The sequence below is a fragment of the Rhinopithecus roxellana genome, chromosome 19 (assembly GCF_007565055.1).
Source record: "Rhinopithecus roxellana isolate Shanxi Qingling chromosome 19, ASM756505v1, whole genome shotgun sequence".
Classification (NCBI taxonomy): domain Eukaryota; kingdom Metazoa; phylum Chordata; class Mammalia; order Primates; family Cercopithecidae; genus Rhinopithecus; species Rhinopithecus roxellana.
In genome coordinates, this window is record NC_044567.1 from 53,492,862 (window position 1) to 53,516,034 (window position 23,173).

The following is a 23,173-nucleotide window of genomic DNA, read 5'->3' on the forward strand; positions in this document are numbered from 1 at the left end:
AGGATGTGGTACCCGTCTTGTAATGGAGACGGAGGATGAACAGGTTTGGGGAAGATGCTGAGTTGAATCTGGGCCCTGTTGGATCTGAGCTGCTCGGGAACATGGAGGGGCAGGCGGCAGCTAGCTGGAAAGAGTGGGGCTGGAAGCACAGACCTGGTGTGGAGGATGAGGAGGGGCACAGGATGAGGCCTGAGGACCATCAGCCTCTGTGGGTGGGCCAGGACGATGCGATGGGGGTAACTGTGCTGAGTCAGACAAGAGCCCACATCAGTGCTTGGGGGCTTCCCAAGGATGGTGGGAGCGGGCGTCCTCACAGCAGGAGTCGTCAAGCATGACTTGGCACCAGACGCCTGGGCCTCCCTCAAGGGGACTGAGTCATCCTGGGTGGGGGCGGGAGCTGCGGAGGGTACCCGTTGCCAGGGCCATCCAGACACTCGTCAGGATCATAAACACGGCTCCAGTGAGGCGGCCCAGGGATGTGAGGACCACCTTCTGTGTCTGGCCTGGGTGGCTGCCACCTCTGCGGCTTTCCCTTCTGTTCGGTCCTCTGCTGGTAAGGGCTGTCCATCCCCTCGCCTGGACGTAGCTGGTCCCCTGCCTCGGCCTGGCACTGGGGTTCACAGCGGCCTTCCAGAGCTCGCAATGAGGCCTGACCAGGGCCTGAAGTCCTCCCAGGCGGAGCTGCTCAAACCCACGTGGATGGCAGCAGGGTCTGCCTGCTCTGCCCTGCTCCGGGACTCCTTTGAGGGATGCAGCTGGATGGGGCATGTCCTGAGGAGGAAGCCAGGCCAAGCGGGCATCTGGAGCCAGGGACCCACATTCCTTGGGAGTGGCCAGACACTTGGGGGGTGGGGCACAGCCTGGGAGAAGAAACCTGGGTGGTGGGTATGTGCCAGGCCATCTTGGAGCCGGGGGCAGAGGTGGGGTTGTACATCAAGGCTCTCTTGGATGCTTCTAGCCACAGCCACATCCCCGCCCAACAGGGCTCTGGCACATACTCCTCCTGTGTCCACACCCCATTCTGTTTGTCCCATCGCCCTGGGAGTTGGCAGGACGGTGGCTCTCTGTTTGATTCACATGTTAGGAAACTGAGGCTCCAAGAGGCTCAATGACTTGTCCGAGGCAGCAGGTCCCCAGTCTGGGAGGACGGGATTGAAGTGGTTTTTCCCAAAGAGGGAGGGCTTGAGTCTGGCCGTTCTTGGCCACAGGACTAAGCCAGTGCCCAGGCCTGTAGGAATCCTTGCTGTACCATGGGCCTGGGTCCCAGCCTGTCTGTCCATCTTTCTGTTTCCCCACATGGCCCTAGTTATCCACCGAATTAAGTTTCTACAAAGTATCTACTGAGGCCTGAGCTTGGGAAGGGCCTTGAGACACCCCCTGCGTGAGCCCCCAGATGGGCTCGGGTTTCTGCCTGGGGCACAGAACCCAGCCCAGAAGGCAGTGCCAGGCTGGTGGGCCTAGTGACTATGGGGGAAAGTCCAGATATGAGCTCTGGGATCAGGCTCCCAGGACCCCTGGGGTGCAGGTCACCCCCCTACCCTGGGCCTATGTACACGGAGACCTGCAGGCACACACGCACATAAGCACACCTGCACACACACACATCACACCGAGGTTTTCATCTCCATGCAGATGCGCTCCTGTGTGGGGACCACAACACGCACAGACACACACCGCCACCCCAGGCCCACAGCCTGTGTGCACATATTCCCTCCCGTGCAGACGTGCGGCCGGGGCGCCAGGCCCTGTCTCCCTGACACGACACGCGGCAAGAACCTTGGGCCTTCCCCGGCGGCCGCCTCCCTCGCAGACACGCTTAGTCACCTGAATTTGATCCAGGCGGGAGGGAGGGACGGAGAGCCTGACGTCAGCCCTCGCAGCCGCCTTCCGCCCGCCCGCGCCTCCATCTGGGCCACAGCGTGTCACAGCAATCACAACAGCGACAGCACAACAACAACTCACTTTTACGGCGCCTCCTTAGTGGCAGGCCCTGTTCTGAGTGCCTTACGCACACTCCCTCCTCAGCATCTCACCACGTGCGTGAGGTGAGACCCACTAGAACCCCATTTTGCGGGTGAGGAAAGCCCAAGACACAGAGGCGAGGCCACCTGCCCACGGGCTCCCCGCCGGGAAAGCGTGTTGCCTGGCTGCCTGGCTTCAGAGCCTGGGCGCCAAACCGGGTAACAGGGCTCAGGCTGGAACAGGAAGCCCTTCTGCCCCAACTTGCTGGGTGATCCCGGGCCCATCCCCACCCATTGGGCCTCCCTCTACCTATCTAAGAAAAGCAGGGAAAGGTGTTCAAGGGTAAAGGAGGATGGCCTTTTGCTGGAATGGCAACCTTTAGGAAATATGCAAATTTTATGGGCCCAGGGGCAGCCTATGGCTTCTGCCTGTGGCGGCTCTGAGTTCCGTAGTCCCTGCCTAGGGTCAAAGAGCAGGAGCTCCCAGCTCTGGAGTTCATTCTCTTCTGTGTGCTGGGGTCTGAGGCTTGCTGGGGTTGCGTCTCTGCGGCTGCTTTCTCATCTGTCTAATGGGGACAGGGCTGTAACGATCACTATGGCAACCACTCATTTATTCAACAAATATTTATCGAGTTCCTATCACATGCCAGGCACTGATGATCTTTTGGAGACAAGGCAGATGAGAGCCCTAATCTCATGAAACTTACATTCCAGAGGGAAAAACATGGCTTGCTGAGTGAGGGGAAGGGGCGGAGGGGTGGGCCACCTGCTAGGAGGAGCCTGGCGGGGCCTGGAGGGTGTTCCCAGCTTTGGCTTCCTCCTTGCTATGCTATCTGGTTTCCAAGCTCTCCCTGAAGCTCCAGCCCCACTCACTGTCCCTCTCACCTCCTGCAGGGAGGCCTCCCTATGCCACAGCCTCTCACCTCCTCCAGGGAGGCCTCCTTATGTCTCAGCCCCACTCACTGTCCCTCTCACCTCCTCCAGGGAAGCCTCCCTATGCCACAGCCTCTCACCTCCTCCAGGGAGACCTCCTTATGCCACAGCCTCTCACCTCCTGCAGGGAGGCCTCCTTATGTCTCAGCCCCACTCACTGTCCCTCTCACCTCCTCCAGGGAAGCCTCCCTGTGCCACAGCCCCTCTCACCTCCTCCAGGGAGACCTCCTTATGTCTCAGCCCCACTCACTGTCCCTCTCACCTCCTCCAGGGGAGGCCTCCCTATGCCACAGCCTCTCACCTCCTCCAGGGAGACCTCCTTATGTCTCAGCCCCACTCACTGTCCCTCTCACCTCCTCCAGGGAGGCCTCCCTATGCCACAGCCTCTCACCTCCTCCAGGGAGACCTCCTTATGCCACAGCCTCTCACCTCCTGCAGGGAGGCCTCCTTATGTCTCAGCCCCACTCACTGTCCCTCTCACCTCCTCCAGGGAGGCCTCCTTATGTCTCAGCCCCACTCACTGTCCCTCTCACCTCCTCCAGGGAGGCCTCCTATGCCACAAGCGCTCACCTTCCTCGAGGGACCTCCCTATGCCATAGCCTCTCACCTCCTCCAGGGAGACCTCCTTATGTCTCAGCCCCACTCACTGTCCCTCTCACCTCCTCCAGGGAGGCCTCCCTATGCCACAGCCTCTCACCTCCTGCAGGGAGGCCTCCTTATGTCTCAGCCCCACTCACTGTCCCTCTCACCTCCTCCAGGGAGGCCTCCTTATGTCTCAGCCCCACTCACTGTCCCTCTCACCTCCTCCAGGGAGGCCTCCCTATGCCACAGCCTCTCACCTCCTGCAGGGAGGCCTCCTTATGTCTCAGCCCCACTCACTGTCCCTCTCACCTCCTCCAGGGAGGCCTCCTTATGTCTCAGCCCCACTCACTGTCCCTCTCACCTCCTCCAGGGAAGCCTCCCTATGCCACAGCCTCTCACCTCCTCCAGGGAGACCTCCTTATGTCTCAGCCCCACTCACTGTCCCTCTCACCTCATCCAGGGAGGCCTCCCTATGCCATAGCCTCTCACCTCCTCCAGGGAGACCTCCTTATGTCTCAGCCCCACTCACTGTCCCTCTCACCTCCTCCAGGGAGGCCTCCTTATGTCTCAGCCCCATTCACTGTCCCTCTCACCTCCTCCAGGGAGGCCTCCTTATGCCACAGCCCCACTCACTGTCTCTTCTCACCTCCTCCAGGGAGGCCTCCTTGTATCACAGCCACACTCACTGTCTCCCGCCCCCTCTTCCAGGAAGGCCTCCCTGATACTCTACCCTCACTCAGCCTCCTTACCTCCTTCACCTCCTCCAGGGAGGCCTCCTTGATATTCCAGCCTCACCAACTTCCTCTCAATCCTCTGGGTTCCAGCTTCTGTGCCTTTTCCTGTTCCCAGTGTGGAGGCTTCTCTCTTCCTTTTTCCATGTCAGCACCAGCCCCCACCACCTCCAGGCTTCCACTCATTCAACACACTGCGTACCAGGCACAGGGGGTCTGGACCTCACCCTTACCCTCAGTCTACCTCCAAACCCTGCTGGGAAGGCAGGGAATCCACAGGACAAGTCGGGAGACTGGGGCTCAAAATTGGGAAGGAGCTTGTCTAGGGCCCCTGGTAGGTCAGCAGGCAGGACTGGAACCCAGCCTTGGCTCCTCAGCGGCCAGTGGACTCCAGCCATCCCTGCCTCGCTGACATCTGTCAAAGCAAAGGGATGGGGAATGAGGGGTGGAGCAGGCCCTTCACCATGTGCACTCTGGGTCTCCCTGAGATCCATGTTCTCAGTCGCTGTGTGGGTACGGAGGAAGTTACCAGCAGACAGGAAGGATGGAAGATCAGGAGTTCACTCACTTCCTTCTCCTGAGAGGATGCAGAGTCCAGCACAAGCAGGGGGAGGGGCACCAGGTTGGGCATGGCCAGCGCTCTACAAGCCTGGAACAGAGATGGAGGTCTCAGGCGGAGTGTCAGGGTTCAGTCTGGAGTCAGGATGTAGCCCAGGGTCATGGCTGAAGATGAGGGCTGGGGGTCACCTCCCTGACGTTGCAGCCACCACACAGTGACTTTGAGAACATGGGTCTCAGGGGACGTCATGCCCTGTTTCACCCTCATTCCCCTCATTCCAATCCCCTTGCCTTCTTTTTTTTTTTTAAACGGAGTCTTGCTCTGTTGCCCAGGCTAGAGTGCAGTGGTGCGATCTCAGCTCACTGCAACCTCCACCTGCTGGGTTCAAGTGATTCTCCTGCCTCAGCCTCCCGAGTAGATGGGATTACAGGTGCATGCCACCATGCCTGGCTAATTTTTGTATTTTTAGTAGAGACAGGGTTTTGCCATGTTGGCCAGGCTGGTCTCGAACTCCTGACCTCAGGTGATCCGCCCACCTCGGCCTCCCAAAGTGCTGGGATTACAGGTGTGAGCTACCGCACGGGGCCCATCCCCTTGCTTTGACAGATGTCAATGAGGCAGGGCTGGCTGGAGTTGGGAACCCCAGGGAAGTCTTCCTGGAAGCAGTGAGAGGGATGGGGGTAGGAGGCTGAAACATCAAAGAGGGCTCCCTGGAGGAGGCGGGTGGGTCTGAAGCATCAGCAAGTCTTCTGAGTTACTAGTGTCTAGCTCAGCTTCCAGGAGGCAGTGTTGGAGTGTTCTGCTGTCAAGGGGTGGGACTCATGACTCACAGGGCTGCATGCTGTTCTGGGGCTGAGCTGACCCTGGGTTCTGCCCCTTCCAGTGCTACTGGGCCTCCAGGCTTCTGCCCTGTCTGTCCTGACTCCAGAATGTCAGATTCTCTCTGCTTCCCTGTGAAGCCAGCAGGCAGCGGTGACTGCCTCTGTTACCGGCGGGGATACTGAGGCCTAGAGGGCTGGCATTCAGCAGAGGCAATGTGAATTCATTCAGTTCATAGGGACAGACTTGAGTCTGGGTGTTGGCAATCCCGGTGGAGGGAACAGCCAGGGCAAAGGCATGGAGGTGGGACCCACAGGGCTGTGGCTACCTTACCTGGTAGCCAGCCTGACACACAGGAGTGAAGCCTTCTCTGCCCTCCTTTCTCAGCTTCCCGACAAGGCTACGCAGAAGACCCCCCTTGACTGAAGCAATGGAGGGGGGTCCAGCTGTCTGCTGCCAGGATCCTCGGGCAGAGCTGGTGGAACGGGTGGCAGCCATCGATGTGACCCACTTGGAAGAGGCAGATGGTGGCCCAGAGCCTACTAGAAACGGTGTGGACCCTCCGCCACGGGCCAGAGCTGCCTCCGTGATCCCTGGCAGTACTTCGAGACTGCTCCCAGCCAGGCCTAGCCTCTCAGCCAGGAAGCTTTCCCTACAGGAGCGGCCAGCAGGAAGCTATCTGGAGGCGCAGGCTGGGCCTTACGCCACGGGGCCTGCCAGCCACATCTCCCCCCGGGCCTGGCGGAGGCCCACCATCGAATCCCACCACGTGGCCATCTCATGATGCAGAGGTTGGTGGGGCAGCACGAGGGGTTGTTCATGAGCCCCTCAGTAGACTGCAATGAAGACTCTTTCCTGCCCCTATCTGTGCCACACAGCTATCTGGCTTTGGTTTGCATACCCTCAGAGCTGGGGAGATCACTACCTAACAATATAGTCTCTTCCCAACCAGGGGAGCTGCAGCTGAGCCAAAGGCTGCCTTCTCTAAGTCCTGCTATTCCCACTCCCAGCCTAGGCCTGGGAAATAGGTCTCTCCCTGGTCCCCTATGTAGTCTTCTTAGAGATGTGAAGATAGAGGCTATGTCCCCCCCACCCCCTAACTCTTCCCCAGCTTGCATCCCTCGCCTCTAATTCTGCCTCTTAGAGTCGGTTCTGCCTCAGAAACGGCCAGCCTGGCTCCAGCCTCTGGGCTTCAGCTGGAGTTCTTGCCACTAATTCTGAAAGTGAACTCAGATTCTAAGCAGTCTACAGATGTCAGGGGCTGAGCTTTTTGTGCCTGAACCCAGGCTCTCGGCCTCTGTGCCCAGGGCTCCTCATCTTGTCCCTGGAGTCTAGACCTTCTCGTTCAGCTGCTTCTGGAAATAGTTGCTCATGGGTTTCTCGTGGATTGGGGTCTCCCAGACTCCAGAATCCAGACAGGAATTAGCGTTTTCCCTTCACCACTGCGTCTGGGGAACACAGCACAGCCATGGCGTCACCATCCATGTTTTCAAACATGAGCCACATCTTCTCATCACATACGGGGGCGATGGCACCACCAGCTCCCCCATCCAAACTCAAAAGCTTGGTGAGACCTGGGGGTCCGGGAATGAGGGGCCTGTGGCCAGAAGTAGACCCTGAACGGGCTCTGAGGTAGGAGCAGTGCTGCCTCTGGACCCAGCTCAACCTGGTGCTCACTCTTCCCCCACAGGACTGCGTGCAGCTCAACCAGTACAAGCTGCAGAGTGAGATCGGCAAGGTAGGAGTGGGCAGGCTGAGAGCAGTGGGGACTTCGGGATCCTCTGCTTGGTGCTGTTCCTTCTCCTGTGTGGGAGGGAATGGGAGGCAGAGCCGGGCAAGTCCTAGCCTGGAGGTGAGGACAGTTTCGTGCCCTGTGGGAAGTTCCCAGGTACCCAGGGGGAGTGTGGAAGATGACTCTTGATTCCTGACTCCCAGAGTTCCTGACAGTTGACAAGGAGGGACTGAGGGAGGCATGGAGCCGTGTTGAGCCAAGCAGGGGCAGTTACCAGGGCACAGGAGTCCCCTCTCCGTCTGCTACAATATTTGCCCATGAGCCAGCTGGTGGTGGGAGGTGCAGATGGGGTGCAGGAGAGACCAGAGCTGCTTGGGCTCCCCACCTCCTGAGCTGGTCCTGGGAGGGGTTGCCCTGTCCAGGTGGGGCTGACCGATGCCTGTCTGCAGGGTGCCTACGGTGTGGTGAGGCTGGCCTACAACGAGAGTGAAGACAGACACTATGTGAGTCTGGGGATAGGAGGGAGGTGTTGCCCACGCCAGGCTGTGGAAGCCTGGGGGGTGGGGCAGGAGTTGTGCTCAGGAGATAGAGGACAGGGCTGCCTGAGAGTGAGCTCCCTGTCCCTGGGGGTATGCAAAGGAATGAGCTTCCTAACCCTGGGGATATGCAAGCAGAGGCTGGATTCCTCTGTAGGGAGAGTTCCAGAAAGACTTGCTGGGGGAATGAGGGGAAGGGCTAGGCTCAGACGTGGCCACCCCCTAACCTCGCTTAACACGTATCTGGGCTACACTCTCAGGGCCAGTAGCAGATGTCCAGTGTGCCTCTCCGGACCTCAGTCCACACGTACTAGCCTGTTCTGGCTCCTGGTGGCTTCACGCTAGTGACGTTTCTGTCCCTCCTTCCTTAGGCAATGAAAGTGCTTTCCAAAAAGAAGTTACTGAAGCAGTATGGCTTTCCACGTATGTATCTTCTGGTCCTGTTCCTGGGAGCTCCTAGCCTGGGAGGCGGAGGAGACCTCGGTCCCGAGCTAGTTTTGGCTAGGAATGGTGTAGAGAGGGAGACGGCGTGAGCAGAGGCCTGGGGATGGAATGTGCATGGTGGGTTGGGACAAGACCACGGGCGTGCAAGACTCTTGCTTGAGACTGGTTTGGGGGCCACGGTGAGGCCCAGCCACCTGGAACAGGTGCTTGAATTCTCTTCCTGGTTATAGGTCGCCCTCCCCCAAGAGGGTCCCAGGCTGCCCAGGGAGGACCAGCCAAGCAGCTGCTACCCCTGGAGCGGGTGTACCAGGAGATTGCCATCCTGAAGAAGCTGGACCACGTGAATGTGGTCAAACTGATCGAGGTAGGGGGAGGTGGTGGTGAGCAGGTGGGAACCAGCACCTGAGTCTCATGGGAGCCGCTTCTGATGCTGGGGAGCCCCTAGCACAGACCCAGGGATCTTGCCAAGGGAGCAGATGTGGCTGACGGCTTCTGATGACAGGGCCAGACTTGGGGTGGGGCTGCAGGGAGGCTTTGGGAGCCCAGCCTGGTCAGGGATGTTCCCAAGTTCCCACGGAGGGTGAGGGCTGCCCCAGAGGCAAGAAGTGAGCCCCTCATTGCAGCAAGAAGGGAGGAAGGCTGGATGTCACGTGGCAGGCCAGGCTGGGGGTCAGTGACTTCTGAGGCCACGTCAGTCTGGCACCTGTGCACTTCCTGCTCCATTGTCTGGGGTGGTTGCAGTGCATGCTAAGGGTTCTGGGGCTGGCAAGGACCAGGAGGCCTGGGACCCCCAACCCCATGTCTGCTCCCTCTGACCAGGTCCTGGATGACCCAGCTGAGGACAATCTCTATTTGGGTGAGTGACCTGGCTCATTCCTACAGCAGCTCACCCAGGGCTGGCCCAAGGGCTCCCTTGGGACACATATGACCTTCAGGTGGGCAGTGTAAATACACTGACCTCCTGGGGACAGAAGAAAAACACACGTTCTGAAGCCCTGGATTCCCTTGCCCAGTCCTGCAGAACCAGGCCCAGAATATCCAGTTAGATTCAGCAAATATTCCCAAGCCCCACTCCCTACTTCCCTCTGAGCAGCAAGACTGTGGATCCATTTGGGCCGTGCACTCAGGTAGATGCAGGAAGCAGGCTGCACAGATTCCCAGACACTGTAGCTCTGTGCCTCAGTTTTCTCACCTATAAAACAGGGATACTAGTGGTATCTACCTCATAGGGCCGATGTGAGGAGTAACTGAGTAACTATATGTAAAGCACGTTCGTTATTATCCTTGTTAATAGTAACATTGTTTTAGTTCCTTGTGTCTGGTTCAGGGCTGGGCTTAGAGGAGGCCTCAGAAAATGGGGCAGAAGAAGAACTGGCTTAGGAATTAGAGGCTGAGGCTTTAGTCTCCACTCCCTACCCTACCTGCCTGTCTGCTATGACCTTTAGGAAAATTTCTGCCCCTTCTCCGTGCCTCAGTTTCCCCCTCTGTCAAAGGGCCCCATGCTGATGCTGATGGTTCTCACCTGGTACCTGAGGATCAGATGAGGCAGGTCCATAGCAGACCCCACTCTCATGCATTTATTTGCTCTGATATCCCAGGAACCCCTGTCCTGTCCCTGCCTCAAGTATGCCTGCATGCCTGCCCCCTCTCCTACCCTCCAGACCAGGGAGGGACCTTGGCATCGGCTGCTTTGCCAGCTAGCTACACCTTACCTTCTTGTCTTTTCTTTCAGTGTTTGACCTCCTGAGAAAGGGGTGAGTTCCCCGTCCTGATCAGGCAGGTCAATTCTCATCCAGGCCTTCCTTCCTTTCCCTCCCTGTGTCCCCAGCCCAAGGGTCAGCTACTCTAGGAGAAGTCAGAGACAGAGGCCCTGCCCTTAGGGGTTAATAAGAGACCAAGAGGACCATTCTTTGAAGGCTGATGGGGGTCAGTGAGACTGCAACAGTCAGCAGGGAGACCTCTGGAAAAGGGGATGGGTTTTGACCCAGGCCTTGAAGAACTGGGAAGATATGGATGGAGGAGAGGGGGAGGAAAGGAGAAAGGAGTGTTTTTTAGGTCAAAGTATAGAGGTGGGACTCAACTCTTAGCGGTATTCAAATCATAGAGGGTTTTTCAGCTTTCCAACAAGTCTGTGAACGGAGTGGGTGGGATTCCATTTGCTCCTATTTGTGAGAGGGAAAGCCGAGGACCAGAGATGGTATGTGGCTTCCTCCAGGTCACACAGCGAGTCACTGATGGAGCCCAGGTTCCACATGTCTGCCCTCTGTGACTTTTCAGGGTATTTACAGAGCAGATGACATGGAGTAATGAGCACACAGGGCTGGGTGTTCCGGGACCCTCACTGTCAAGGCTTCAATGCAGGCTGCAGCTTATCTCTCTGCCTGGGCAGCTTCCTACAGACCATTTTGGGGAGAGGGGCAGGGAGGGATATCCTTTTAAGACTTGGAGGCTTGGCCGGGCGTGGTGGCTCAAGCCTGTAATCCCAGCACTTTGGGAGGCTGAGACGGGCGGATCACGAGGTCAGGAGATCGAGACCATCCTGGCTAACACGGTGAAACCCCGTCTCTACTAAAAATACAAAAACTAGCCGGGCGAGGTGGCGGGCGCCTGTAGTCCCAGCTACTCGGGAGGCTGAGGCAGGAGAATGGCGTAAACCCAGGAGGCGGAGCTTGCAGTGAGCTGAGATCCGGCCGCTGCACTCCAGTCCGGGGCGACAGAGCGAGACTCCGCCTCAAAAAAAAAAAAAAAAAAAAAAGACTTGGAGGCTTTCACATGTTTTGACCTCTATCCAAAACAATAAATATATATTTCTATTGCTATCCGTATCTGTAACTGAAACCAAAGTTTTACAAAACAGCGTATATCTTTACTACATGCAATATATTCTGATATATTCTACTTATTTAGGAAAAAAAAAAGCAGTTGCCTCCCACTAAATTGATTTCGTGATCCTCTCTTGGGTCTGGATCCACGGTTTGAGACACAGTGCTCTAAATGGCATCTTTGCAATTGTTTGATTCTAAGACTGTTAGGTACTTAGAAGTTAAGGAATATCAATGCAATCAAATTAAGAGAAAGCTGATTTGAAATTATGATTGAAACGGAATATGTATGAGTATGTGTGCTTTACATTTTTTATTATATAGCAGAAAAAGCTAATATCTTGGGTTCTAGGGACCCATGTGGGCACAGGTTTCCCGGGACGTCCCGACTGCCTGAATGGCCGGGTGCCCTGATTGCGGCTCAATGCCCCTCCCGCATCCTTTTCCATAGGCCCGTCATGGAAGTGCCCTGTGACAAGCCCTTCTCGGAGGAGCAAGCTCGCCTCTACCTGCGGGACGTCATCCTGGGCCTCGAGTACTGTGAGTGCGGGGCAGCCTGCCCACGCTAAGTCTAGGGGATCTAGCAGGCAGCAGAGCCCAGGCTGAGCAGGCGCTGAGCAGCTCCTGTCAGTCAGAGCTGGCCTGCCAATCAGCTTCAGTGGGAGTGGGGCATGCACGAGTGGGCGGGGCCAAGGCCGGGGGGGGCGGGGGGGGGGGAGCGGGGACACGTTGGACTTCACTGGGCATGCGCCAGATCCTTCCGCGTGTCTGCTCCTTTGGGTCTGAGCCCTGGCTGTTCTGAATCTTTCTTCTGCTGAGTTCTTAGCCTAGCTTAGCGTTGCCACGGGGCCTCAAGAGATGCGGGAAGGCAGGGATGTATGTCCAACTGCTGGGGGAGAGTCTGCCCTGGCATGGGGCCAGGGCATGGTGGCAGGGTGGGTTTAACTGTGAGGGGCCCTAGCCTGATAAGAGCTCAGGAGGGTGAGGTGAGCTTGGCCTCTGTCTCATTTCAGTCATTAGCTGCATTCACTTGCCTGGGGGCATAGGGGTGAAAGACCCAGACCTGAGTTCAAGGCCTAGTGGGAGAAACAGGAATCTAGGCAGGCAGATAATAATGTGGTGCCTGCCAAGGCCGGGGGGCCCAGAGGCTGTCGGAGTGCTGGGGGGCTGGGGAAGTCTCCCGAAGAGGCTACTTATGATTCGGGTCCTGAGGGATGAGTCGAGTTCCCTGCTCAGGTTTTGAGGGATGGGGGTAGGAGACAGTGTGCCCAGCCTAGGCCTGTACTCTTTGAGTCTGGGGAGAAGTGGAGTCTGGCTGAAGCCTCCAGTGGGCAGAGGAGGGCAGTGGTTAGTGAAAGATGATGCTGGAAACACTGTCCAGGCCCCAGCATGAGGGCTGGGAATGCCTCCCCTGAGGTCTTTGCTGACTTCATCCTGCCAGCTCTGTGAGGCCCTGAGAGCTTTAAGCATGGGGAGGGGCATGATGGGATTTGTGCTCTGTCTGGCAGCTGTGTGGGGGCTGGATTGGAGTGTGTCATCAGAGGGTGAGAGGCAGCCAGCTGGCCAGGGAGGAGGCTGTTTCTGCAGCCCAAGTGACAGATGGTGAGGCCTGGATTAAGGCAGTGGCAGCGGGGTGGGTTTTGATGGGCTTTGGGCCTGCAGGCGGCACTCACAAGGAGGTGGTGTGGTCAGCATGGGGTGACTTGCTGGTCTGGGGAGAGGAGAGCCCCTAGACACCCAGGGTCCTGGCTTGGATTGGGGGCCAGGGGAGATGCCCATCTCTAAAATTTTAGCTTGGGCCAGGTGCAGTGGCTCATGCCTGTAATCCCAGCACTTTGGGAGGCCAAGGCGGGCAGATCACCTGAGGTCGGGAATTCGAGACCAGCCTGACCAACACGGAGAAACCCTGTCTCTACTCCAAATATAAAATTAGCTGGGTGTGGTGGCGCATGCCTGTAATCCCAGCTACTCAGGAGGCTGAGGCAGGAGAATCGCTTGAACCTGGGAGGCGGAGGTTGCAGTGAGCCGAGATCACACCATTGCACTCCAGCCTGGGTGACAAGAGCGAAACTCCATCTCAAAATACATACATACGTGTATAAAAATAAAAAATAAAATCTTAGCTTGGTTTCTTGGGAGCATATTCTTTCCCTGGGGAACAGGGTGGGGATCTGGCTGAGGTTTGACCTGCAGTGACAGAAACAGGACTGTCTTTATCCTGCTTGAGCCTCTCCTTTGCCTTCAGATTAATACTCTCTTTGCACATATGGGGAGACTGAGGCACACAGAGGAGACGGCTTTGCAGAAAGTCCCTACCAGTGGTCTAGAGGCATGGGATGGGAAGGGGACATTTTACCCTGGTACGGTCAGTAGCAGGCACAATCCTGTACCAGCTTGACTCCACCTCCTTCCCATTGTGGTCCCTTCTTTCTACTGAAGTCCTGTTGTCTGCTATCCCCTAGTCTCCACAAAGAAACGAGTTTATCTTACCTGGTTCTTGGGTAAAGCCTCATCAGGACCCAGCTAATCACAGTGAAGGGCCTTCCCTGGGGCCGAGTGGTTAGCACCAGGGGCTGGGCAGGTGGATGAGCAGAGGCATCAGGGTGCTGAAGACCTGCCTCGTGATTCTGGCCCCAAGAAGGGAGAGTTGAGGCTGCCCTGAGAGGGCTCGGTGGTCAGGGCAGCCCAGGCCTGGTCCTCAGTCGATGGGGGTAGGTGCGGCGATGCAGGTGATGAGAAGCAGTTGGATCTGGAATAGATGTGAGCAGCTGAGCTCACAGACCTTGCTGATGGGAAGGGTGTGGGGTCTCAGGGGAGGAGTTGAGGATGATCCTGAGGTTTCTGGCCTTTCACAGAATGGGAAAGAATGGGGAGCAGCAGGGGCTTTTTGTTTTATTTTGTTTTGTTTTGGTTTTGTTGGTGGTGGGAGTTGCAGGCAGAGAAATCAAGTTCTGAATTAGACATGTTATTACACTATGTTGAGATATACAGAGACATAGATCGATGCCTAGCTGCCTAGTTATCTATCAGGATGTCTACTGGAAATCCATGTGGGTAAAGAGCTGGAGTCCAAGGGAGAGGCTAGGGTTTGAGATAAGAACATGAGACTACTTTCCATGGTCAAATATCCACCCCCCGAGCTTCTGTGCCCTGATGGGTGTGTGTCAGATTTCTCGTGTGATGTACACCTGGCACATAGTAGGCAATCAAGAAAGTGCCACTGGTTTTATGGTTATTGTTATATGGCACCCATCCTCTCTGCCCCCAGCCTCCCTCTCCTCCTCTCCCTTCCCCTCTCTTCTCTCGCCTTCTCTATTCCCTCCTCTCCAACATCCTGGGGTCTGTTGGTCCAAGGGAAGGTATTTGCCAAGGAGGGAGCCCACAGGTCGGTGGTTGTGGGATGGGGTCAGTGTCTCTCTTGGCTGGGACCTTTCCGGCCATCTCAGCCTGAGCCACCCATCACTTTGTGGTGGTCCTAGGCCCAGGAAGCAGGGCAGGTTTCCAGCCTATTAGGTCATTTCTGATTTGGGATTCGTCCTACTGTATGTGGCTGACCTTACACCCCAGCTGTGTCATCCTGCTCATCCCAAGGCCTGGGGTGCCATCCATCGCTGAAACCCCATCAGCCCAGATCCCTAGGGCTGAGATGGCACGTCTGTAGGATAGCAGAGTCACTACAGTCTTTTTTTTTTTTTTTTTTTTTTTGAGGCGGAGTCTCGCTCTGTCGCCCAGGCTGGAGTGTGGTGGCCGGATCTCAGCTCACTGCAAGCTCCGCCTCCCGGGTTTACGCCATTCTCCTGCCTCAGCCTCCCGAGGATCTGGGACTACAGGCGCCCGCCACCTCGCCCGGCTAGTTTTTGTATTTGTTTTAGTAGAGACAGGGTTTCACCGTGTTAGCCAGGATGGTCTCAATCTCCTGACCTTGTGATCCGCCCATCTCGGCCTCCCAAAGTGCTGGGATTACAGGCTTGAGCCACCGCGCCCGGCCCCTGAAGTCTTACTGTCATTCCCAGCAGCAGGGACATCTTTCCCTAGCCTGGGTGGGGGATGGAACTGGAGAAAGGTTTTGATGGGCTTTGGGCCTGCAGATGGCACTCACAGGGAACGGGCAGAGCTGGCCTAGGAAGAACTCTCCTCCCAGCCGGGCTCAGTGGCTCATGCCTGTAATCCCAGCACTTTGGGAGGCCAAGGCAGGGGGATCACCTGAGGTCAGGAGTTCCAGACCAGCCTGACCAACATGGCAAAACCCCATCTCTACTAAAAATACAAAAAGTAGCCAGGCGTGGTGGCAGACACCTGTAATCCCAACTACTCGGAGGCTGAGGCAGGAGAATCGCTTGAACCTGGGAGGTGGAGGTTGCAGTGAGCCGAGATTGCGCCACTGCCCTCTAAGCTGGGTGACAGAGGAAGACTGTATCAAAAAAAAACAACTCTCCTGCCCTAGTTACCTCTGCCCTCCCCACTCAGCAGCAGGTCCCTTGTTTGTCATGGAGAGGGCACTGGACTTGGAGTCCAAAGACTCCTAAGATTCCAGTCCTAGCTCTGCTGCTCACACCTGTGTGCACCTACATGGAACAGATGGCCCTGACGTCCTCCTCCCAGGTCGTCACCAGACGAAAGCGTGCATGGTCTGGGATGTCCCAGCCGGCATCCCTGGCCGGGCGAGGACAGATGTGGGGTCCTGGACAGCAGTGCCCAGGCCAGCGCTCAGCGCAAGCTCCCTTTCTCTGCAGTGCACTTCCAGAAGATCGTCCACAGGGACATCAAGCCATCCAACCTGCTGCTGGGGGATGACGGGCACGTGAAAATCGCCGACTTTGGTGTCAGCAACCAGTTTGAGGGGAACGATGCTCAACTGTCCAGCACGGCCGGGACCCCGGCGTTCATGGCCCCCGAGGCCATTTCTGATTCCGGCCACAGCTTCAGTGGGAAGGTGACTCACAGGCCCTGGGCCAGGCTGGGGTTCCTGTGGGGGGCGTAATAGCTTGCTGCAGGGGCCCAGTTTCTAACCTGAGGGTGCCAGGGTCCTTGTGTCTAGGGAGCGACATATTTGCTTCTCCCTTGGAGCCTGACGAACTCTACAACTTTGGCTTTCTCCTGTTTTCCAGCACAGTGGCCCCAAATCTCCCTTGCAGATATTTACGGTTGGTTGCTCTGTGCTGGGTTCTGGACCAGGCTGTGGAAGAGGCAGAGCCAAAGAGAACCCTGTTTCCTGCCCTCTGGATGGTTTCAGGGGAAGTTGGGGGTCCCTGCAGATCTTGGGACATGGCAGGATTTGAACTGTTCCTTGAAGAATGGGGAGGATCTGAGCAGGACCCGGAACCCAGAGAATGAACCAGAGAACAGAGGGGCACAGGGTGGGGACAGAGGGTAAAGGGCCTAGAAGTTTGGGCTTTCTCCTAAGCAACAGAAGCAGAGGCAAAGTTATGTGAACAAGAGGTTACACAGTCTGGCGCAGTTCCCTAGGCACTTGGCTGTTTTACCTGTGGAGTGCCAGCCGTCCCACTGCCAGGGAGGCTGTGGGCGAGAGGCATTTGGACACATGTGAGTATCCAGGAAAGAGGTCAGGAGGCCGGGCATAGTGGCTCATGCCTGTAATCCCAGTGCTTTGGGAGACCAAGGCAGGTCTCTTAAGGCTAGGAATTTGAGACAAGACTGGGCAACATAGCAAGACCCCATTTCTACAAAAAAATAAAAACAAGGCCGGGGGCGGTGGCCCAAGCCTGTAATCCCAGCACTTTGGGAGGCCGAGACGGGTGGATCACGAGGTCAGGAGATCGAGACCATCCTGTCTAACACAGTGAAACCCCGTCTCTACTAAAAAAAAATACAAAAAACTAGCCAGGAGAAGTGGCGGGTGCCTGTAGTCCCAGCTACTTGGGAGGCTGAGGCAGGAGAATGGCGTAAACCCAGGAGGCGGAGCTTGCAGTGAGCCGAGATCCGGCCACTGCACTCCAGCCTGGGCGACAGAGCGAGACTCCGTCTCAAAAAAAAAAAAAAAAAAAACATTAGCCAGGTGTGATGGTGCGCACCTGTAGTCCTGGTTACTCGGGAGGCTGGAGTGGATCACTTGAGCCCAGGAGTCAAGGGCTGTAGGGAGCTGTGATCGCACCACTGCACTCTAGCCTGAGCGACTGAGTGAGACCTTGTCTCTAAAAAAGAAAGAAAGATGACTGGGCGCGGTGGCTCAAGCCTGTAATCCCAGCACTTTGGGAGGCCGAGACGGGCGGATCACGAGGTCAGGAGATCGAGACCATCCTGGCTAACACAGTGAAACCCCGTCTCTACTAAAATATACAAAAAACTAGCTGGGCGAGGTGGCGGGTGCCTGTAGTCCCAGCTACTCGGGAGGCTGAGGCAGGAGAATGGCGTGAACCCGGGAGGCGGAGCTTGCAGTGAGCTGAGATCCAGCCACTGCACTCCAGCCTGGGCGACAGAGCGAGACTCCGTCTCAGAAAAAAAAGAAAGAAAGAAAGAAAGAGGTTGGCGATGTTGATAAAGATTTTTTTTAATGTTTTATTTTGATATAATTCTAAATTTACAGAAAAGTTGGAAGAATAGTACAAAGAAATCCCATATGTCTTTTTACCCAGATTCACCAGTTGTTGACATTTTGTCCCACTGGCTTTTTCATCATCTTTTTCTATTTATCTGTATTCATACTACATTTTTCTGAGCCATTTGAAAGTTATATTGAAGGTATTATGCCCCTTTATCACTGAATACATTAGTGGATATTTCCTAAGAACAGGGACATTCTCTTACATAACCTCAGTACAATGATTAAAATTAGGAAATTCATCATTGATAAGACTTATGTATAGGCCGGGCACAGTGGCTCACGCCTGTAATCCCAGCTCTTTGGGAGGCCAAGGCGGGTGGATCACCTGAGGTCAGGAGTTTGAGACCTGCCTGGCCAACATGGTGAAACCCCGTCTCTACTAAAAAATACAAAAATTAGCTGGGCGTGGTGGCAGGCGCCTGTAATTCCAGCTACTTGGGAGGCTGAGGCAGGAGAATCATTGGAACCCAGGAGGCGGAGGTTGCAGTGAGCTGAGATTGTGCCATTGCACTCCAGCCTGGGCGACAGAGTGAGACTCTGGAAAAAAAAAAAATTATGTATAATCCACAGACCTTATTTAAATGTCATTAGTTGTCCTGATACTGTCCTTCACAACCTGTTCTTTTTCTGGTCCCAGGATCTGATCCAGGGCCACTTGCTGCGTTCACCTTCTTGTCTGTGGTGTGCTTTCATCTGGAAGAGGGCCTTGGCCTTCCTTTGTCTGTCCTGATCTTGACTTTTTTTTAGAGACAGAGTCTTGCTCTGTCACCCAGGCTGGAGTACAGTGGCGCCATCTTGGCTCACTGCAAGCTCCGCCTCCCGGATTCATGCTGTTCTCCTGCCTCAGCCTCCCGAGTAGCTGGGACTACAGGTGCCCGCCACCACACCCAGCTAATTTTTTTGTATTTTTAGTAGAAACGGGGTTTCACTGTGTTGGCCAGGATGGTCTCGATCTCCTGACTTCGTGATCCGCCCGCCTCGGCCTCCCAAAGTACTGGGATTACAGGTGTGAGCCACCGCGCCCGGCCGATCTTGACATTTTTGAAGAGAACAAGCCTGTTGTTTTGTAGGATGTTGTCAGTTTGCATTTGTCTGGTGTTCCCTGATTGGATTCAGATGATGCATCTGGGGCAGGAATATGTGGGTAGAGACTGAGAATCATTCACGTAAGTGAGAAAGCGGATACCAGAAGAGGTGGCATTCCAGAGCAGGAGAACGTAGAGAGAGCACACATCCAGGGCGTGGGGAGGCCCAGGGGTGCTTCGGAGCCTGGAGGAGTTGTTACAGTGGCAGTGGACGAGGGCGTGAGTGGACAGGGCCTCTGTGTGGGCAGGGGCTGCTTGCAATATCAGGAAGAAGGTGGATTATGAGGAGAAGAGATGACTCCTTGAACCCCCGAGCTGGTTTAGTGAGCAGAAGTTCCATATATACTATCATTCCTGGGGTGCGTCTATGACATGGGAGTGGCCTGTGTGACCCTGTGGATGAAGGAGGTTTTGTACCTGTTGAGTTGGAAACATTCCTGGTTAGAGCTTATCCCAAGGAGACTCAGAACCCCTGGAGGGTGGAGGCCTTGTTCTGGCCGCCCCTGTGTCCTCAGCACTCAGCATGGGGCCCAGCATCGAGCAAGCACTGGGGAGTGTTTGTTGAGTGAGTACATGACAGAGGGAAGAGATTCCTTGCAGGCCTCTCCTGCAGCCCACTGGAGCTGGGTGGGCAGAGGTGGCTGTGCCTGTTGGGGGACTGATGTGAGCATGTTTCTTTCCAGGCCTTGGATGTGTGGGCCACCGGCGTCACGTTGTACTGCTTTGTCTATGGGAAGGTGAGTGCTGGGGATGCCGGCAGAGCTGGGGCAGGTCCAGTGAGGTGGGCACAGGCAACGGATGCAGGCTCTTCCTTTCTGTCCTTAAGTAAAGTGGCTTTTGAAAGAGCCCACCTGGCTCTGAGAAGGCTGAGAGAGAAGGGGCTTTTTCTGTCTTCCTCTGGTCTCCTGCGGAGGGCTTCTCGCAAAGGAGTCGCAGGACAGCAGACACCCAAGGAAGCGGAGGTGCCGGTGGTGGTGTTGCTACCGCCCCAGCCAGAGTGCTCCCCGTCCCTCTGTCCCTTAATGCGATTCACTTATCGAGCCACGTGTTCACTCCCTTGCTCATTTGTTTGACAAATTGTCCTTCACCCCTACCCTGGCTGAGGCCGGACCCTGGGGACACCCGATGCTGACGTGACCGAGATCCCTGCTTGCAGGTGCTCCTGCTCTAGTGACCGCACTAAGGCGCAGGAGGGAATTTCAGTGAACGTGTTCCCAAGCTCCAGGCCCTGGGAGTGGAGGCCTGGCCGCAGGTGGTGGTAATGGCGGTGGGTGCACCCGGCCTGGCCTGGCCTGGCCGCAGATGGCAGTAATGGCAGTGGGTGCACCCAGCCTCATCCTTCCCTCAGCAACTCATTCATTCAGTCAACATTTGTTGAACATTTGCAGTGTGCCAGGCCCTGAACAAATGAGTTGAGGTCCTTCTCATTTAATGGGAGCCCAGAGCTGCCCCCTACCCCTGGCCCCACCAAGGGAGGGGGGCTGGTCCCCTGGCACGGGTCAAGGCCCTGGACCTACATCCTTTGTCTACCTCTCCACCCCGCAGTGCCCATTCATCGACGATTTCATCCTGGCCCTCCACAGGAAGATCAAGAATGAGCCCGTGGTGTTTCCTGAGAAGTGAGTTGTCCACCCAGGGGACCGAGGGGGCTGCCACCCAGTCCTGGTGTCTGAGTTTTAGCAGAGCTTTTGCCCTTTGAGGACCCCACCCCAGCCTGCAGATATGAAGGTGGTGGTGCTGTTCCCCGGGAGGGACCCCTGAGTAGAAGAACGGGTGGGACTCTGGAGCCAAGGGTCTCCGCGACATCACTGTACGGATGGGAGCCCTGAGATCCAGAGTTGGCCAGGGATGACCACAGGCATCATTCACACGACTCCTTCACCGCAGGCCTGCCTGGGGTCGGTGGCGCCAGCCCCACCCAGGCCCTGAACTCAAGGGAAACTTCTTCCCCCACTCAGGGTCGGGGAGCCTCAGGATGCCAGTGCGTGCTCCCATTTCACAGATGGAAAGAGGACGCTCTGGAGGAGAGCTGTCAGGGGGCTGGGTCTCAAGCCACCCTTCCTCCCCACTCCTCCCGTTGTGACTGAGATCTCTGAGCATAGCAGGGATGTGGGGGAGACCTCTTGCTCATGCGTGGTTCGCTTCATGATGGTTTGGCGACCGTGGCAGCCAGCCTGAGCTCCCTGGCTCCTCTTTTCGGGAGTGCATTTCAGGAGTGAAATGGAGGCCGGGAGCGGTGGCTCACACCTGTAATCCCAGCACTTTGGGAGGCTGAGGTGGGCAGATCACCTGAGGTTAGGAGTTCAAGACCAGCCTGGCCAACACGGTGAAACTCCATCTCTACTGAAAATATAAAAATTAGCCAGGCGTGGTAGGGCGCGTCTGTAGGCCCAGCTACTCGGGAGGCTGAAGCACGAGAATTGCTTGAACCCGGGAGGCGGAGGTTGCAGTGAGCCTGGGCGACAGAGCAAGACTCTGTCTCAGAAAAAAAAAAAAGAAACTGAAATGGGATTTGTCCTTAGCGACTCCTGCTCTCTCCTGCTTATTTCCTATGTGGTCCCCAAGCCCCGCTGAGCCCTCTTCTTCCCTGTCTCTGGGCCTTGTTGCCATCTGCACTCCTTGCCTCATTCAGGCCTCAGGCCCCTCCCCAGACTTGTCTAGCCACTTTCCCCCTGGTCTCACTGCTGCTGGCCTCCCTCCAGTCCAGCCAACACAGTTGGGTGGAGACAGCCCTGACACACAGAGCTCAACAAATCTGCCCACATCTCCGGCCTGACGTTTGTCTGAGGCTTCTCAAAGCCACGCCCTGGCCCTGGCATTCACGCATCTCCGGGTTCTGCCACCCGCTCATCTGGGGCCGCCTCACTCCCTTTCCCGAGCACCAGCCAGCAGGCCTCTGTCCATTTCCTCCGCATCCTGTGATTGCCTTCCCTCCCGGCCTCCAGAGTTGTACCCCTGGTGCCTCTCTTCCTGCTGTACCCCCTGCCGGCGATGTCTTTCTCCCCAGCCCAGGGATTTTAAAAGGGATGACGCATCTAAGACAACAGGGGGGACCAAAGTCAACAGTCCGGAGAGTGGCTTTCTGCTCCCCAGGCTTGGAAGGATGGGCTCCCCAAGACCACTGGTGGCAAGGAAACTTGCGGTTTGAGCAGAGAGAGCTGGGGCTGATGTGGTCAGAGACTCAGATGGGAGAGACCTGGTGCTGGGCGGCCGCTCCCTCCCATCTGAGTCTCCCATCTCTGCCTGCACTCTTCTGGCTGGCACTGTGCCAGCCCGCTAACCTCACTGGGCCTCAGTTTCCTCCTCTGTCAGAGAGGATCTTCTCTGGGTGTAGAAGAGGATGAGGTGGTGAGTGGGACCGAAGCCCCTGGTGTCCCATAAAACAACTCTCCTCACCATCTTTGCCACCCAGTGGGGTATCCAGCACCCATGGAACTCTGTGTGTGCCTCTGTCCCAGAGGGAGACTTTACCTCCTGCTCGGGAAAGGCTCTCCAAGCGCTTGGGAAGCTCCCTCCTGCTGTCCGGAACTCACTCTTCCCATCCGAGGGGCAAGGGTGTGGGGAGGAGAGGTGGACAGGAAGGGGTCCTCATCAGCGATCCCACCCTCCTTTCCTTCCTTCACCCTCTCCAGGCCAGAGATCAGCGATGAGCTCAAGGACCTAATCCTGAAGATGCTAGACAAGAATCCTGAGACGAGAATTGGGGTGCCAGACATCAAGGTCGGGGAACTGGAGGTCTTGGGCTGGGCTGGGACACAGAAAACAGGCGTCAGTTTCCCCTTCTGGAGAGATCGACACCAGGATGCAGTGTGTGCTGGGTTTGGGTCTGTGGACTTTGGACCCCTCCTGGTGATTCTGGTAAAGGCTTGGAGTCCTTTGCTGACTGAGTGTCTGCCTGTGGCCTGACCTCTCCCCCTCTCCCTGCCCTCTTGGTCCCAACAGTTGCACCCTTGGGTGACCAAGAATGGGGAGAAGCCCCTTCCCTCGGAGGAGGAGCACTGCAGTGTGGTGGAGGTGACAGAGGAGGAGGTGAAGAACTCAGTCAGGCTCATCCCCAGCTGGACCACGGTGGTAAGAGGGCCGGGGTAGATGCTCCCTTGTCCTGGAGGGCCTGGGGGGCCTGAGCCTTGCTCTGTGCCTGCCTCCGTTGGGGGACAGAGGCCTGACTGGCCAGCCAGCTGTGATCCTGGGCCACTGGAGCCGCCATTCTGCTTGAGGCCCGTGGAGTGAGCCCATGTATCAGTTAGACGGCACCTGTGTCTTCCCCAGAGCCCGTATCAGGAGGTCTTGTGGTCAGGAGACCAGGAGGCTTGGTGAGGAGAGTAACCGATTTAAAGAAATACCAGGCGCAGTGGCTCACACCTATAATCCCAGCACTTTGGGAGACCAAGTCGGGTGGATCATCTG

General features: G+C 56.5%; 1 protein-coding gene across 1 annotated transcript in view; it reads left to right on the forward strand.

The window, feature by feature from the left end:
- CAMKK1 (calcium/calmodulin dependent protein kinase kinase 1) overlaps positions 1 to 23,173 on the forward strand; it is a 34,069-nt gene that overhangs the window by 2,465 nt on the left and 8,431 nt on the right. Inside the window, 14 exon segments of the mRNA XM_030923817.1 lie at positions 5,973 to 6,366; positions 6,368 to 6,376; positions 7,276 to 7,323; positions 7,767 to 7,820; positions 8,225 to 8,276; positions 8,528 to 8,661; positions 9,117 to 9,153; positions 10,030 to 10,051; positions 11,571 to 11,659; positions 15,853 to 16,052; positions 19,450 to 19,503; positions 20,312 to 20,385; positions 22,399 to 22,486; positions 22,709 to 22,837. Coding sequence (XP_030779677.1) covers positions 6,016 to 6,366; positions 6,368 to 6,376; positions 7,276 to 7,323; positions 7,767 to 7,820; positions 8,225 to 8,276; positions 8,528 to 8,661; positions 9,117 to 9,153; positions 10,030 to 10,051; positions 11,571 to 11,659; positions 15,853 to 16,052; positions 19,450 to 19,503; positions 20,312 to 20,385; positions 22,399 to 22,486; positions 22,709 to 22,837 — 1,341 coding nt within the window. The 5' untranslated portion in view covers positions 5,973 to 6,015.